A 16,405-nucleotide genomic window follows, 5' to 3' on the forward strand; every position below is an offset into this window, starting at 1 on the left:
GTGTTTACATTTTCGGTGCACAAATCTCCGGCGCTGGCAGCCCCCTCCTAGGAGTACAACCCCATTCAAGTCTATAGGGAGTTACTGCGCAGGCGCACGGAGCGCCGGAGATTTTTGCACCGAGGATGTTAACAACGGAGAAGGCCACAGCTGTCACAGAGAGGTAAAGCACTGGGTGAGGGGATTCTCCCTAGAATGAGGTGACAGGATTGGGAAGGAGGGGGGTCGGGGGGAGTTTTCAGTCAAAGTGATGTTGTCCTTTAAGTCATTCCTGAGTTGATGACGCAAGACACCTGACCGTCCAATCGGGAGCTAGTTGCTAGTCAATGTTTGCTTACGTCACAGGCTCGGTACAGCCAGTCATTACGGCATCCAGTCAGAGTGGCCGCCATTTTGGCAGTATGTGGTGATTGGATGGGTTGTGGGGTCATAGGACTTCTCAGGAGGGGATTCTTCCTCCTCACACAGCAGCACCCCATTCCTGCCTGTAATGAGAGCTCACTATGTCAGGACCTGGCTTGCTGTGCTGTGAGGGGAAGGATAGCAGGAAGTCCTCAATAAAAGCCATGGAGATAATGGCTGGTATTGGGGCTTGGGCTGGATACACACGTGCAATAATTGTCGTTGGAAAGGATCTTTTACAATTCTTTCCAATGACTGCACGATGCATGAACGAGCACTGTACATACAGCACCATTATTCTCTATGGAGAGGGGAGAGCGACTGAGCGGCTCCCTGCTGTGCTCTCTCCCTTTCCCTTGCATTACGATCGTTCATCGTCCGTGGATCTGCCAGGATGGTCATTTGGACGATTGATGACGGGCACTGTACACACGCAAGATTCTCGTCCGATACCTCCCCGAGCTGATTATCGGACCAGAACCATTGCACGTGCCATAGTCACAATTATGCTCCATGGATGGAATCTATGCTGATTGATAAATGGGGTGACCATTGGCATCATTGCTCAGTTTCATGCCTGCCCAGTGTTTCAAGGATTCCAAAAATCATATAAATGTAAAACAAGGAATAATACAACACATAATAATATTACCTCATGCCGCTTACACCCCCCCCACATGACAGAATAATACATATTATACACACGGGCCCAGTGTTAGGGATTGCTGAAGAATCTGTATAATGGGCACCATTAGCTGCACTTGTATTAGTGGTCAGAAAAGAAACCTAATTTTGTGGTCAGAGGATTTGTTCCCACTGCCACAAACATAATATAGAATTCTTCCTATAGCCCGCAAGTGTAATGTGCCATTCATTTCACTCAGCTCTCCCAGGCTGGAGAGGATACACTTTCATCAGTAATGCCCGGTGATCCAGCAAACCTGGAATGGATTTCATAAAAGTCATATGCTATTTATTAGCAAATGTTTTCAATCCTGGACCAGATCCATTCCAGGTTTGCTAGATCACCCAGCTTCACTGATAAAAGTGTATCCTCTCCAGCAATGGAGAGTTTTTATATTTGTGGCCAGTGAGATGAATGGCACATTACATTTGTGGTCTGTAGGAAGAATACTACATTATGTTTGTGGCATTTGCAAAAAATCCACCTTAGGTTTGAGGTCAGTGGAAGAAAAAAATCCTCTTCCATTGGTGCTTAGTATGAGAAATACCCCGTAATGTTGGTAGTTTGCAGGAGAAATATGCTGCTTCCCATTGGTGGTCAGTGGGAAAAATGCCTTCTTTCCATTGGTGGTCAGTGGGAGACAAAAATTACCGCATACATTGGATGTAAAATGCCCCCCTGGTGATCAATAGAAAGGATGTTGTTTTTACGTTTATATTACCCCTGTACTTTAATTAACAGAAGGAGGAAGAGTGCCCCTTAAATTGGTGGTCAACCAATAATATAATGAAAAAGGTCACATTGGTCACATATTGGTGCTTAAAATGACCTGGTCAGCAACATCATTGGTGGTCAGTACTGGGGGGAGGGGGTGCAGTAAGTTGCAGCAGTACTGGTCAATAGGACAAAAGTTTCCATCAGCATGAGTGGGTAGCTTATTACTTCAAGGGATGATCTGTGCTAAATGTCCTGCACAGTCAAACTTGATGTTCTTTCTCAGGCTTTCTGTACCTTTTTAACATTGGGGAACCCTTCAGGTCTTCAGGAAACCCCTTCTATAATTACTATACCCACAACTCACAGTGCTAGGAATGGGCACTGTTATGGTGGATCAGAACTTATGGAAGGTTTTCAGATCTGTTGTCCTTTCATCCTAAGTGCCCCAAGTTTATGCATGTCATTAGCAGATATTTTATTGCCTGCCAAGAGGCTTTAACCTTTGCCTGTCCATGGGTAGGGCAGCAAAAGTTGTTACAACCCCCAATCTGACATATATAGCCATGTTTACGTCTTTTCTCAGGTTTTATATATAGCACAAATACTTTTCCTCTGTGTGGATTGAGAAAGCAGAAGTATTGCAGAGCAGAATACTGACACAGCTTATTTCATATTATAAAAACTGACCTGTTCTTTTTACAATGCCCTTGTATGTAAAAATAAATTATATATCCTAGCATTCACTGCAGCTCCAATTCATAAAAAATGTCCTTGATTTGCTAGAATTTCTTTACCTCCCTCCCTTCTTCTCCCCAGAGAAAAGCCATCATGGTTCATATGCTAACAGCTAATTATTCTGGGGACCTTTTTGCATAATGAGGTTGTAGTCAGCATGGCCCTGGGATGTATGTTGCTCTTTTGGTTAGGTATTCTTTTATAAACTTTAATATTTCATACTCAGTGGCGGTCATGCAAAACATATATAGCTGCCCCGAGGTTATAGCAGGGATGTAAAACTGCTCATGTCGTCACTCTCTTGTGTACACACGTGCAATAATTGCTAACGACTGCACAATGCATGAATGAGCGCTGTTCTCTGCACTCTGCTGCGCTCTCTCCCCTTCCCTTGCATTACGATCGTTCATCGTCCGTGGATCCGCCAGGACAGTCTTTTGGACGATGGACAACGAACACCCGCCAGATTCTCATCCCATATCGGCCCTGAGCCCATTATGGGACGAAAACTATTGCATGTGTGTATCTAGCCTTACTCCTTGGAATGAAGCTCCAGCTATTCTCCAGTTGATATATTATGCTGCTATTATTTTACAGCTAAATACTGGTATTTCAGGAAATGTTTTATGAACCCTTTCTCTCTTTTGTTACTATTATGATTTTTCTTAAATCTTTTTTTTTTTTTTCTTTTTTTAAGATTAAAGCATACTTTTGATTGAGAGATTAAGTAAACTGCCATTGTTGACCTGGTTCTAAAAGTTCTGCTTGTGTGGTTGGTGTTCTGATCCTCTACTTTTAATAGCTTCTGAATCACTGACCTAGTATGAGTATGGGTTCAGGTGTTCAGCTTAATGCCGCATGGTTTTATGAATACTTGTTTCCGGGTTGTGACAAGCCAATGAAGCAATAAGATCAGCTTTACATCCAGACAATTAGCATTCCTTAGAATGAGCTCAGCAGTGACTGCTTCTCGTTTCAGGATTGCATTTGACAACAGTGTTCTGCCACAGGCTCAACCGTGGTCCCAAATGCTCAATTCAGTTGAATAGGAGTTGTTGGGAACTATTTTCTGATTGCAGATTGCTACTTATTCCAACAATAAATGTATGGTTTATGAATTATTATTACATTAACCTAACTGCATGTTTTTTTGGGATGAAACCGTAGTACCCAGAGGTAGCCCACACAAACTCAAGAACCTGCAAACTCCATGCAGATAGTGTCCTAGATAGTGTTCCGAGATTGAACCTGGGACCCAGCGCTGCAAAAGCCAGAGTGCTAACCACTGAACCTACCATGAATGTTGCCTTATAACTGAAGGCACAGACTTGTTATTGGGTTCCACTAGCTATAAAAGAGTGTACATATCATATGAGTGACACAATTATTACTGTAGCAGCACACAAGGCTATAATTGGTCCTTGGAGAGATGAGATCTCTATTGGGGAGGCTGCCAGGGCAAAATTCTAGGGGGTTAGAGAGGTTCATTTGACTCTCCAGGAAGAAAAAGCTAACAGACTTTTGGGCACTTTTAAGATTGTTAAATCATTTGCAAGCAGTACAGCGCAGTCCCCTTTCCCCACTGGAAGTTTCATTCCCCTTACAGCTTCACGTGCAGGTCAGTCACTCTGGAATTACCCTGTATGTCTAGCATTTTTTTATTGGAGGCTGAAAAATATCTAGCACTTCCTAGCTGCCAAAATGGTTGAGATTTGTAGATGTAAAACTTATTTTAATGTAATGATGTGCAGGAGCATTATATATTTTATTATTGCTATTTAATGTACAGCGCTGCGTAATACGTTGGCACTATATAAATCCTGTTTATTAAATAAAAATAATATTATGGCTACTTTTATAGGGCCTGTCGGACCCTAATGGACAGGTACCTGAAGCAGGACGACCTCTGATTTAAATGGCAGTGTACTACTTAGAGAAGCCAAGAGGCTAAAAGTTATTTGTTGTTGTGATACAAACTAACCCCTGTGAAGTTATTCCTTTATGTTATCCTGCTCTACGGTAAAATAAAAGTGGGCAGAAATCTTCAAAATGTGACTTAAGCTTCGGACTGAGTTTTCTTGGAAATATCATAATTAAAGAAGAAGAGGAAAATTGAAAAATAAATGTATGAAATGAGTAGCAATGTTTGTGTTCAAATGACAGCACTACCGGTAACGATGTGTTTTATGTGAGAAGGCTCTGCAGTGCTGAACCATTGATCTTACTAACAAATTGTATGAAGGAAATAAGTTTTACACAGACATCTATAACCATTATGATTAGACTCCACACTCTGAATAATAGGGGTGATAAACACATACAAAGATATTACATTATGTAATTCATCATAGTAATGTTAACAGTCATAAGTCATGAAATATGACATTGTAGGCACTCCCATTGTACTGGTTTAATCATAGTTATAGGTAGTAAAGAGAAGATAACTGCATCACTGTGCATGAATAACCATTAAATTGTTATTTTTATTTTACAGTGATTAAAGCGTCAGCTTTACAGGAGGGCAATTATGACTACTGAAACTTTTGTGAAAGATGTAAAGCCTGGTCTCAAAAATCTGAATGTTATTTTTATTGTTCTGGAAACAGGTATGTCACAAGCAGGGAAATGGTCAAGACAGTTTTTTTTAATTTCAGGCTCTTGAAGGGATGTTTAAAGTACAGTATGCCCAATTCACAAAGCTAATATACCAGGATTAGCATATTTTTTTTTATAAAAGATTAAAATCATTTTTTTAGTGAGATTAAAAATTTCTTTCACATGGCTAAATATTAGGATCTATCACCCTTCATGAAGTCAGCCTAATGCCTTTTATTTCTTGGTTGGGTGTAATATCATCAGATTGTTCTAAAGATCTAAAGCCAATGTGTGCCATTGTTTAACTCTCACAGTATTCATATTACTGACCAGGATTTAAAGTTTTTATTGAGTAGGGTAATGAATACAACATTCTCAGCCACATGTAGAATATATTAATAATGGATATGCACATTTTTTAGCATGTACTTTTTATATTATTTTTATTACAAAGAAATATTTTGTGATTCTTTTTCAACAGTTTAAATGTAACTATGAGCAGAATTTAGGTTATATCTTTAAATAAGCACAGTGGTCCCCCTCCTAACATTGTTTTCTTACCTGTTCATCCTGTGTAGTTCATCCTGAAGTAGATCTGTTGATTATGTAAAGTCATTGCATTAGGCAGCCTTAAATCAGACCTGAACCATTTTTGACAGCTAAATGGTTAAAGCAGTGCATTTCCGTGTGTTGTGGTTCACTGCATCGCAGGTGAATTGGGTTGCCATTTATAATCAATGGTGCCACAACAAACCACAGTGTGGTGACACTTGTGTTACTGTAATACAATGACGTGAAGGCGGGACTGGGGTATTACTTTAAAACCAATGCCATTATTACAGGAACAAAGACCACTGACTGAGTCTCAAGGCTTAGACATGCAGAGCTTCTATAACCGACCTACAGTGCATGGGGAAATCTTTTATATCAGAATAGAATGCTGCTAATTTTCATCTATCTCTAGTACATCTATTAAATTTAAAAAATGTATTATGGTGTTAAAATCCGATAATCATACTTTTTTTTTTTTTTTTTATTAACCACTTCTTACAATTTACCTGTTAGGAAGAGTCACCAAGACAAAGGATGGACATGAAGTGAGAACCTGTAAAGTGGCTGACAAGACGGGCAGTATCAACATCTCCGTTTGGGATGATGTGGGAAACTTGATCCAGCCTGGCGATATCATCCGACTCACAAAAGGGTAACTGATTGGTTGGGGATGATAATTGTACAAGATGTGCCACAGCTTATAACTGTTCTAGATTTGGACAGCATGTTGACTGTATTTGTATTAAGGGTGTTATGACAGGTGCTGTTGTGATCAAAATAACATTCTGTTGCAGCTCATTAATACATATTATGTTGCTAATTACCATACATTAAAATATGGCAACCCATCCAAATGAATGGGCTATCACCACATTAGAATGGGGAAAAAAATTGATTGCTTTTTTCTTACTAATAAAAATAAATGTCATTGAAATAATTTAATGTGTGCATGATGAGTTGCGGTAACCTGTGCATTACACTGAATGAGTGCCAATATACAGAGCGTTATAGGAATAATATAGATTTGGGTATTTATGCTAAATAGTAGTTTATAGTTTCATATGTATTTTTTTAATTTATATACTGTATTAATACAACTCAATCCTTATTGCCCAGGAATTGGTATATGTTCTGGTGCCACAACCAATTATCAATTCATTTTAAATTTACCTCACCTCTGAATGAACCACTTTTCTGTTTTCTTTAAAAATTTACAAAACCGTATTTTATTGACTCAAAAGACACCATTAAACAGCGCATTTCACAGACTGCTTCTTCAGGAAAACATGGCTGATAGTCAATAAAAATGGACATAAAAACAACTAAGGTTCTTACCCTACTCTATTTTATCCATAACTATATTTTGTCTGGATTTGATCCCTAACCCTTCTGTTCTCTATTTGCAGCTATGCTTCTGTCTTCAAAGGATGCCTCACTCTTTACACAGGACGGGGAGGTGACCTGCAGAAGATTGGAGAGTAAGATTTTACTACTGGACTTAACAACTTAATGTTTTCTTTGCCTAGTTTACAACACATTTGTCTGTGCTTCATCACTGCTTACCTATTTATCTGTCCGAGTTTATATCCAATTGGTCCCGTGTGCTATCCTATTAACATTATATAAACAGCAGTTATTTGTCGCAGGGCCATTTTAAAACAGGATTACTCTTAGGTCCCAGCCACAGAGCAAACTAGAAACAGAGGCTGTCAATGACATCTATAGTCCAACACTATGTGTAGGGGCTAAAAGAATCAGCTCTGGGGTGTACAATCCTGCTGCATAGCACTTCATAGGAACTTCTATAAAGGTCACTGTAAACACAATGCTTTTTCATTGTTCACACTGAAAAGGGTGTGACAAATCCTCACATTGGACAGAGCCAAAGCAGCCCCTAGTACTTTTCTATAGGGAACTACTGCTACTGAGCCTGCAGTAAATGTGACTGGATTTAGATTAGCTCTCCACTGAAAAAATGCAGACCCCCCCCCTTTTCCCTGGCTAAAAAAGTATTTAAAAAAAAATCTCTTCTAAAATTAGATCTATCCCCAGATTAATCCCTAGGTTTACAAATAACATTGGCTGATCTAAATTATAATTATGTTTTTTTTATTCTTAATCTTTTTTATTATTATTAAACAGTATTTATATAGCGCCAATGCAGCGCTATACATTAAATAGGGTTTGCAAATGACAGACATATACAGACAGTGACACAGGAGGAGGAAAAGACCCTGCCCCGAAGAGCTTACAATCTAGGAGGTGGGGGAAGTATCACAGTAGAAGGGGGGGATGTTTAATACAGGAGTATCAAATTCTAGTGTAAGTGAACACAATGTTATTCAGATTTTATGTGAACACAAACCTAACAATTTCCACAAACTAGGTTATTTCTGTCTGCATGTAGAATTGAAAGGGGGAGCTGTCCCAAACTAATTACAGATGTTACATAAAATAAGACATTTAATCAGCAAACATTGCAGGTTATACGTTAAATTCCTGGAGATATGCTCCAGTAAACTCCTTTTTAAAAATTTTGAAAAAATTCCACCAAATAAAAGCATAGGAAATAAAATATTTATGTATCCAATTCTGCAACCAAGTGAAAGCCCTCCAAAAAAAAAAATGAAACATTATTCATTAAAGTGGACTACAAATATCTAAAGGAATAAGGTAAAGAACCAAAACAGAAAACTGATCCTAGTAACTTTTGAAGATAAGGCCTGGGGACTCGAGTGGTTTCTGACTGTGCCTACTAAAAAATCATACAAATACAATTTCTCCCATGTTCTCTGTTATTATTGCTGTTCCCAGTCCATTACCCTCTGTGAATGTTGGTTGTCATTTTTATTTTCTTTAGGTTTTATTGACAATTTTATTACACTCACAAAAAGAAATAATAGAAACAAAATACAAATAAAAACAATTTAAACAAACAAAATTATACACCTTTCAAAATATTTTATAATAATGCATTTTCAAATATTTGATCATTATGATTCAGTTTTGTGTTATTAACAATTTTCTTTTGCAGATTTTGCATGGTTTATTCTGAAGTGCCTAATTTTAGTGAACCGAACCCAGAGTATGTGGCACAGCAATCCCAAAACAAACAGGTAAATGTCTCTTTCATCAAAGCAACATGTGTGAAGTGAATGTTAAAATGCCAGAACATCTATAAAATGCCATAAACATGAGCTGCTTTGGTATGCAAGAAAATATGTGCTGATCAGTTTCAATAGTAAGGTAAATAGTTTGCAATTCTTAAACTTTATGTCATTATTTCTTGTGGCAATAGGACAGAGGTTAAACCATGTAGGTGTTTTCTTTAGACAGATAATGAATGCTTTTAACAGAAGGATTAACTGTTGGGGGACATTTTCCAAATTGTAGAAAACCTCTGTTCAAACGGGAAGCAACTTCTGCCATTGCTGTGGAGAAAAAGAAATCAGTGTCCAACTACATATGTGCTGCATTCCCCTGTCAGATGAGATGAAGAGAACAGTGATGTTTGTCCCGATGATAAGGCCCAATCTTATTCTATATTGTTCTTTACGTTCCCAGCCCCTTGACTCTTTATTTTAGTTCCAGTGTAGTTCACCCTTAAGGTGCGTACACACTTCCAATTTTTATCGTTCAAAACGAACGTCGAACGAACGACGAACGATCGATTGGGCAAAAATCGTTCGTAAAAAAAGTAACCAACGACGCCGACGAACGAGGAAAGTCGTTGGAAACGAACGACCGGACCGGCGGATCGGATTGGACGACGATCGTTGAACATCGTTCGTGTGTACGATCGTTCGTTGATCGTCCATGGTCTGAGCATGCGTGACGAACGAACGTTCGTTCACTTTCCTGTCGTGCACATAGTTCCTCTATCGCTCAAACGATCGTATCTATTGTGTGTACAATATCTACGAACGATCGTGTCGTTATCTCTATGTGCAGGATCGGTGCTATACGATCGTTCGTAGATATCGTGCAGGATCGTTCGTCGTTCGTTTTCCAACGATAATAATTGGAAGTGTGTACGTAGCTTTAGACTTGGCAAAAAGCAGAGGGCATACAGGAGATAGAACTACTGAATTAATGTTTACACCACATTAGGCTCCTTCAGAGTAGTTTACCACTTACCACTACCACTGGGTGATAGTGGTACCACTGGGTGATCCAGCAAACCTGGAATGGATTTCTTCAAACTAATATGCTAGAAAATGTTTTGAATCTTGAACCAGATCCAGACCAGGTTTGCTGGATCACCCAGCTTTACTAATGAGTGTGTATCCTCTCCAGCCTTGGGGAGTTTTAATAAATCAAGCCCTATGTGTAAAATTGAATCCAACAACAATTTCATTGGAATTAACCAATAATATTGATAGTGTACACATGATCTTTGGTGGTATTATGATGCCGGTGGGCTCAGGTAAAGATCACAATGGTCCCAGATCATGTGTACACTGAAGGCAACATGCATATGCATACCTAAAAGGAAATATAGTTATTTGTGCATTTTTTTTGTACCCTTATCAAGGCTGAACAATTGAATTAAATTTAAAATTGTTGACCCATTGAATATAAAATATTGCGTTTGAATATTATGTATCTTTACAGGCAGCCAGCAGGTGGAGCTCTTGGCTACTTTTACTTATTTTCTGGTTTTAGCACTCCTGTTATTTACTTTTTTTAATTAATAATTTAGTTATTTAATTTTTAGGTAAAATTCACACAAAGGTGAATGAATCACAGCAGAAATGTATGTTTTATTTGATGGCCACATCTAAAGGTTTCCGTAAGGGATAAAACACTTACAGCAAACTTAAAAAAATATTGTGTGTGTTATAGGCAGATTGTGATATATATAACTAAAAAAAAACAATATCAAACAAAATTTAAAAAATGAATAAAGGTAAAAAATAATGCTAACCCTGTTTTACATTTTAATGTTCTTTATTCATTCCCAGTACAATTGCGAAAATAAAGTATGTTTTATTGATGTAATTTTACCTATACATTTATTCCTAACAATGTCATAGATAACTGATATTCATCACAATAGGCATTGTTTTCCCTAATTAGAATGTATTCGTTTTCAGAACATTTACATATTAATAAAGCTTTCTAGGGCTTAAAAATGTCTTACTGTTAGTCAGGAGGACCTTTTATGGGGTTGTCAATTACAATTGTATGTTATGATTTCAGGCACAAGCAGACAGTCTGCCAGGAACAGCCAATCACAGCAACTCCAGCAATGCAGTTCCTCCAGGTAATAACTAAAATGACATTGAAAAGCATACATATAGCTGCATGTAGTGTGTTTACTTTATGTTAACATTGAGTATTAAAAACTACAAATATCTATACAGCTCAAAATGGATTTGTGCTTTGCCAAAAAAAGAATAATTCAACTGGTACACTTTAATCCTGACTTCTCCACGGCTGTTAAAACTTGCCATCACTTCCTTCCTATTCTTTTTGCCCAGGGAAGATGTCACATACACAGTATTTCCAGGTATAGGGGAACACATGACTGACTTTTCTCCCTCCCACATGACACTGCTACTGATAGACTTGTCACATGGAGAGAGGAAGACACTTAACTTCACTACCATGGGCAACCAAAATGTTTGATGAAAAAGTAAATATGAGCAACTGCAAGTTCTAGCAATAAAGTGAACACATTTTGATTCAATATTTCTTTCTTCATTTTCAGCTTCTGATTTGCCTAATGGTAATGGAACCAACAACCAAAGCAGTGCTGCACCTCCAGCAACTGCTCATCCATCAAGTGGAAGGATTACACGCAGCCAACCTAACCACTCACTTCCCGGAGCACCAAACTCCATCAGTAATGGCAAAGAGACACGGCGGACTGGGAAGAGATAGCAGTTCTAATTTAATTGACCCAATGCTGTTTTCTGCCCTTCATCCCAGGCGCATAGTATGTATCCAGAGAACAGGAGAATTCCTTAATCATCTCTGGTCATAGTAAGGCTACCCACAGACTTTTAACAGCAGTCTGAAGAAACAGAATATTTATATATTAATGCCACCATTATAAATGATCTTTAAAATTGATATTTTACAGCCACCAGGACAAATTTTTGTATCTTAAAAGAATTTTTTTGTTAGAGTTTACATATACTTTAACCTCCCCCGTCCCTTTGACCTGCTAAATATATGGTTACCAGCATTTTGCTATAACTTTTTGACAAGTGGAAAAAATACCTGTTGATCCTGGTAAAGTTATAACTTCCTGGAGTGAGATAACAATGCTGCACTGAAATTTGTTATCAACACTGCCTGAGTTCTCTTTGTGAACTACAGACTACCTCCTATGGTATAGACATGTGTAGTCCTAACACACTTCCTGACCTAAAGTGACATCCATCTTCCTTCATAAGACTGAGCACCTCCATAGTGGCATCCAGATCAGGAAGTGTGTTACTGGTAGGAGCAATAGATGAAAACAAATAGGTTGAAAACTTACCCACCACATCTAAATAATGGTTTCGTTTTTGGGTTTACACTTAAGATAAGAAGAATATGCAGGCTGTCAATGCTGACGTTTTCTTTTAAAATGCTTTAAAGTGATTCAAGACTCCTGACCTACATACTTATTCTAGGTTAAGTGTCAGTACTTAAACCACTGGAAGATCAGCATGGGCTGTATACATAATTCTTTCAATAAGGTTTCCTGTTACTATAATTGAACAATTTAACACAATACATGTTGTGCTTCATGTGCTAGAAGTATAATTTTTATATCACAAGGATCAGCTCATGATATCACAGGTTTAGGCAATTGTTGACAGGTTTATTCACCCACTGCCTTCTTAAGGTTAATTCTGTTTCCTGCTGCAAAAAGTAGTATAGAATAAATAATTGTTATATAGATTGTTTTGAAATTCAATGCAATTAAAAGTTACCTTTCCATTTTAATTTGTGACTGCTGGGGTTTTCTCAAATTGTCACTTTCTCCCAAAATGGCAATGTGCAGGTGTTCCCTACACCATTAGTGTGGAAAATATCATTGCTGCGTGTTTGGCCAAATAATATTTCCCAGAAATCTACACTTAAATACAAGTGACCTTTTGGGCAACCCCAGTAATAGGGGTTTTAATTTTTTTTGCCTACATCTAAATGGATCCCGACAGAGATTTCCTCATCAAAACACTGATATGTGCTCAGCTGGTTATAATAAAGGTTGGCCCTCCCATTCAAGAACCTGGAAAGGACAGGTATATCTTCAGAGTACAAAAAAAAGGTAGGAAATTGCAGCAAAGTGTGCTAAAATTCTTTAAATATATGTGGAAAATCACAACAGGATTATGTTTGTTTGTTTTTTTTTTTTTACATAAATTGTTGTTACCCTTTACTTTCTTTATTACTCAACTAATTGACTTGTTGACAGAAGTTCCCAGTTGGAAATCCTGATGGGAGTGTTTCTCCATTTCTTCTACACCATGGAGATTACAGCTAAATAGTGACTCCATGGTGGGGTGGATTGCATTGGAAATGTCTGAATATTGTGGTAGACAATGTTTACATATATATGCAGTGAATGTGACTGTACAGCTGCTAACATGTAAGTTTTTTTTGATTAGTTTGCACCCCTTGTCTATAGAGGCAGATAGACCCCCATCAGCTGATATCTCTCAGGGAACATAATTAGAAAGCTAGCTATGGTTCCCTCCTGTAGTAAGTGGTGTTTGCTGCACTACTCACCCTTTCTCCTTTCTCTTTGCATCCACACAAACCTTTTTGCACAAGCAAGTTTGTTGATAGCCCTACAGTACTTGCTGTTATATCTCGGTTGTACATCCAAAAGCCTTGTAATCTCTGGGGGTAGCTTTGCACTTGGTCACAATGACACTCGCTAGGTATTGAGCTGCAAGTCCCAGCTATTTTTCCAACCAGCAGGGAAACCAATTGCCTTCCCATATAAAAAGTGGGGTTAATTATCTCTTTTGCCTGCAGCAAGAAATCCAAATACAGTTTTTTTCTGCTGCAAATTAGTTGTTTAATTTAGCAGCACTGTGTTTAAATGTAGTATATGGTTACAATATTGTTACAGTTATTACACTAAAGATGCCATATGCTGTTTTTTATCAAATTCCTATGTGGATGCTGAGGTCAATGGGTTTTACTGTGCACTGTGCTTGAATTGTTTCTTTGCTATTCAGAACAGATTATATTGATATAATGAAGCTTTTCAAATATTTTCTGCATGAATGATTTCCATCTTATGAAGAAATGATTGTTGTACAGATTAATAAAAATAATTTGATATATAATACTGTTCTGTGATTTCTAAGCCATAATAAATATATTTACAATGTAATACATGAATTTAGAGAAATAGTCAAGATTTTTTCTGCCACTGTTTTCTCTTTCTGAGAATATTAGGTGTCGGGCTGCCATGCTGATTCTTTGGCCCTGATTTATTAAAGCTCTCCAAGGCTGGAGAGAATACACTTTCACCAGTGAAGCTGGGTGATCCAACAAACCTGGGATGGATCCGGTCCAGGATTCAAAGCATTTGCTAGCAAATAGCAAATGACATTGAAGAAATCCATTCCAGGTTTGCTTGATCACCTAGCTTCACTGGTGAAAGTGTGTTCTCTCCAGCCTTGGAGAGCTTTAATAAATCAGGCCCTGTGGCTCAGACCTCTTACTGACCCAGAACAAGTTTGCAGTCTGACTTTACTCTGACCCAATTTTGTGGTTGTCGCCAATTTAATGACTTCTACCCTCTATAATTCTCTCAGGGTACCTTTAAAAAAATGGGTTTGCCTTTATTAAAAGTAACACTAATCTACCCACTGAGGTCTCCTAAACTTATGTCCACCACCTTCTATATTAAAGAAAATTTAAATCACCAAAGGAGGCTGTTGCTGCAAGGTAAATATATGTTCCGTTCAAAGAACTTTTGCTTGCTGCTTTCCCTATACATGTCTATGCAAATCAGCATGAAGCAGGGTAAATGTAACTTCAAAATTCAATAGATCTCAGAACAATTTCAAACTGATGTCAAATAGCTCTGCACATCCCTATTGAAGCAGTCAACACTAACCCTAAGCGGGTGGGGGGCTGGTTAGTATAGAATAACACAGAAAGGTTAGACGGAGGGTATACCTGTTTTAAGGTAGAAAATATTTACATATAGCTCCTACCACATGTTTACCCTAAAAAATTTGGGTAAACATTCTTTTGGAATATTTGGTCTTTCCATAAGAAAAAAATACTCATATTACTTGCATTCTGCCAAACTCCTTTATATCATGTTAAAGGTGCAATCCACACAAAACTGATTTGTTAGGAGAGCATCTGGCCTCCTAATCCGTGCTGTGTGCCATCGCAATATAAAACACTGTTTATACTGTGTCATTTGCAGCAGCCCCTGCTTCCCTTTAGCAATGCAGTCTGATGGATTTATGGCATCCCCAGCATCCCTTGTTAGGCTGTTAACAGCTGAAGAGGATTCTAGAGGCTGATCAGCTCCTGACTCAGTTCTGCACTGCTACTGGCTGCTGGGACTTTATATCCTCTCTGCGTTAAGCTGGGCTTATCTGTGCTGGAGAGATTCTGAGTATTTTTCTGTTGTTGACCTTTGCCTGTTTCTGAAAATCTGCTTGAATTTAGCCTGAAATGACCTTTGCCTGTGACCCCGACTCTGCTTGCTCCTTTTCCTTTGTACCTTTGGTGCCCTGATCCCCTGTGTTTGACTTTGGCGTGTTCTTTGATTCCCTGGTAATTCTGTACTGTGTATTGTTGGGCTCCTGGTCAGCTGCTGGCCTATCCCCAGACACTATTCCTTGCGCACTATGTCCTGGGGGCAACTGAGTGCTGGGAGACGCAACCAGTTTCCGGAGGCAGAGTGGGGGCTGATATAAATGAAGATTGGGGGACTGGTGTCTGGAGAATACTAATACTGACCAGGGCCTTACACTGATATTGATTCTCTGTAGATGCTGGAGAATTAACATATGTGTTAATCTATTCGATGCATTCTTTTATAAGTTTTAACATATAAATGTAATTTCAAAAACTCACTTTTCATACAATGACTGATCAAAGTATCAGTATTCCATCATGAGATTGAGTTTTCTCCTAAAAATGATCCAGCAGCTGCTGAGATTAATCCATCGCACATGGAGCAGATCGTTGTTACTTAAAATTCATGGTTCTGAGGATTTTATGTATAGGACATTTTTTGAAAAAGTGCTAGACTAGGGGAACCTTGTGCAAAATGTGTTTGAGCTGCATGGCCTTCAAAGGTCAGCGTTTTTTCAGACCAGCTCTCGGGCAAATCGTCAAGGATGCTACTAGTAGCAAAAATTCCATTCTTCCCCAGTAGAGGAAGCCTCAGGAATGCAATGCAAAGTCTTCTCCCTCTCTGTCTGTTAATAAACTTCCCCTTTTCTTCTCCACTCACCATAGTTGCACCCCCACTTTCCATAATGAGAGATGTCTCATAACCTTGATGGAAGCTTGGACAAGTCAGCTTGTATCTTACATGTTTCATTGTGTTAGGAGGTATCTCAGGGCTAAAAACTTGAGTTTGCTTCCCTGTTGTGTCACCACACGGAATATGGAATCTCTTTTGGATCAAGGTATCATTGCCTCAGTTACTGTGGTGGAGAGGTTCCAGGTGTTTTATTCTAACTTCTTCACTGTTTCCAGACCCTAATTCTAGATCTCAAAGCTCTAAATGAG

At 38.5% G+C, this 16,405-nt stretch overlaps 1 protein-coding gene across 1 annotated transcript; it reads left to right on the forward strand.

Moving 5' to 3' along the window:
• On the forward strand, positions 1-13,983 carry NABP2 (nucleic acid binding protein 2). The gene is made up of 7 exons (XM_072408880.1): positions 1-163; positions 5,034-5,145; positions 6,200-6,338; positions 7,093-7,164; positions 8,721-8,802; positions 10,889-10,952; positions 11,400-13,983. The coding sequence occupies exons 2-7, from the start codon at positions 5,067-5,069 to the stop codon at positions 11,570-11,572; spliced, it is 609 nt and encodes a 202-aa protein (XP_072264981.1). The 5' UTR covers positions 1-163; positions 5,034-5,066; the 3' UTR covers positions 11,573-13,983.
• Positions 13,984-16,405: the final 2,422 nt, after the last annotated feature.

The sequence above is a fragment of the Pyxicephalus adspersus genome, chromosome 1, assembly GCF_032062135.1.
Source record: "Pyxicephalus adspersus chromosome 1, UCB_Pads_2.0, whole genome shotgun sequence".
NCBI lineage: Eukaryota > Metazoa > Chordata > Amphibia > Anura > Pyxicephalidae > Pyxicephalus > Pyxicephalus adspersus.

Coding starts and splice junctions, on each gene's coding strand:
- NABP2 (XM_072408880.1), top strand. CDS start 5,067: ATGACTACTGAAACTTTTGTGAAAGATGTAAAGCCTGGTCTCAAAAAT. Junction 8,803..10,888: donor AGCAATCCCAAAACAAACAG/GTAAATGTCTCT, acceptor TTATGATTTCAG/GCACAAGCAGACAGTCTGCC. Junction 10,953..11,399: donor CAGCAATGCAGTTCCTCCAG/GTAATAACTAAA, acceptor CTTCATTTTCAG/CTTCTGATTTGCCTAATGGT.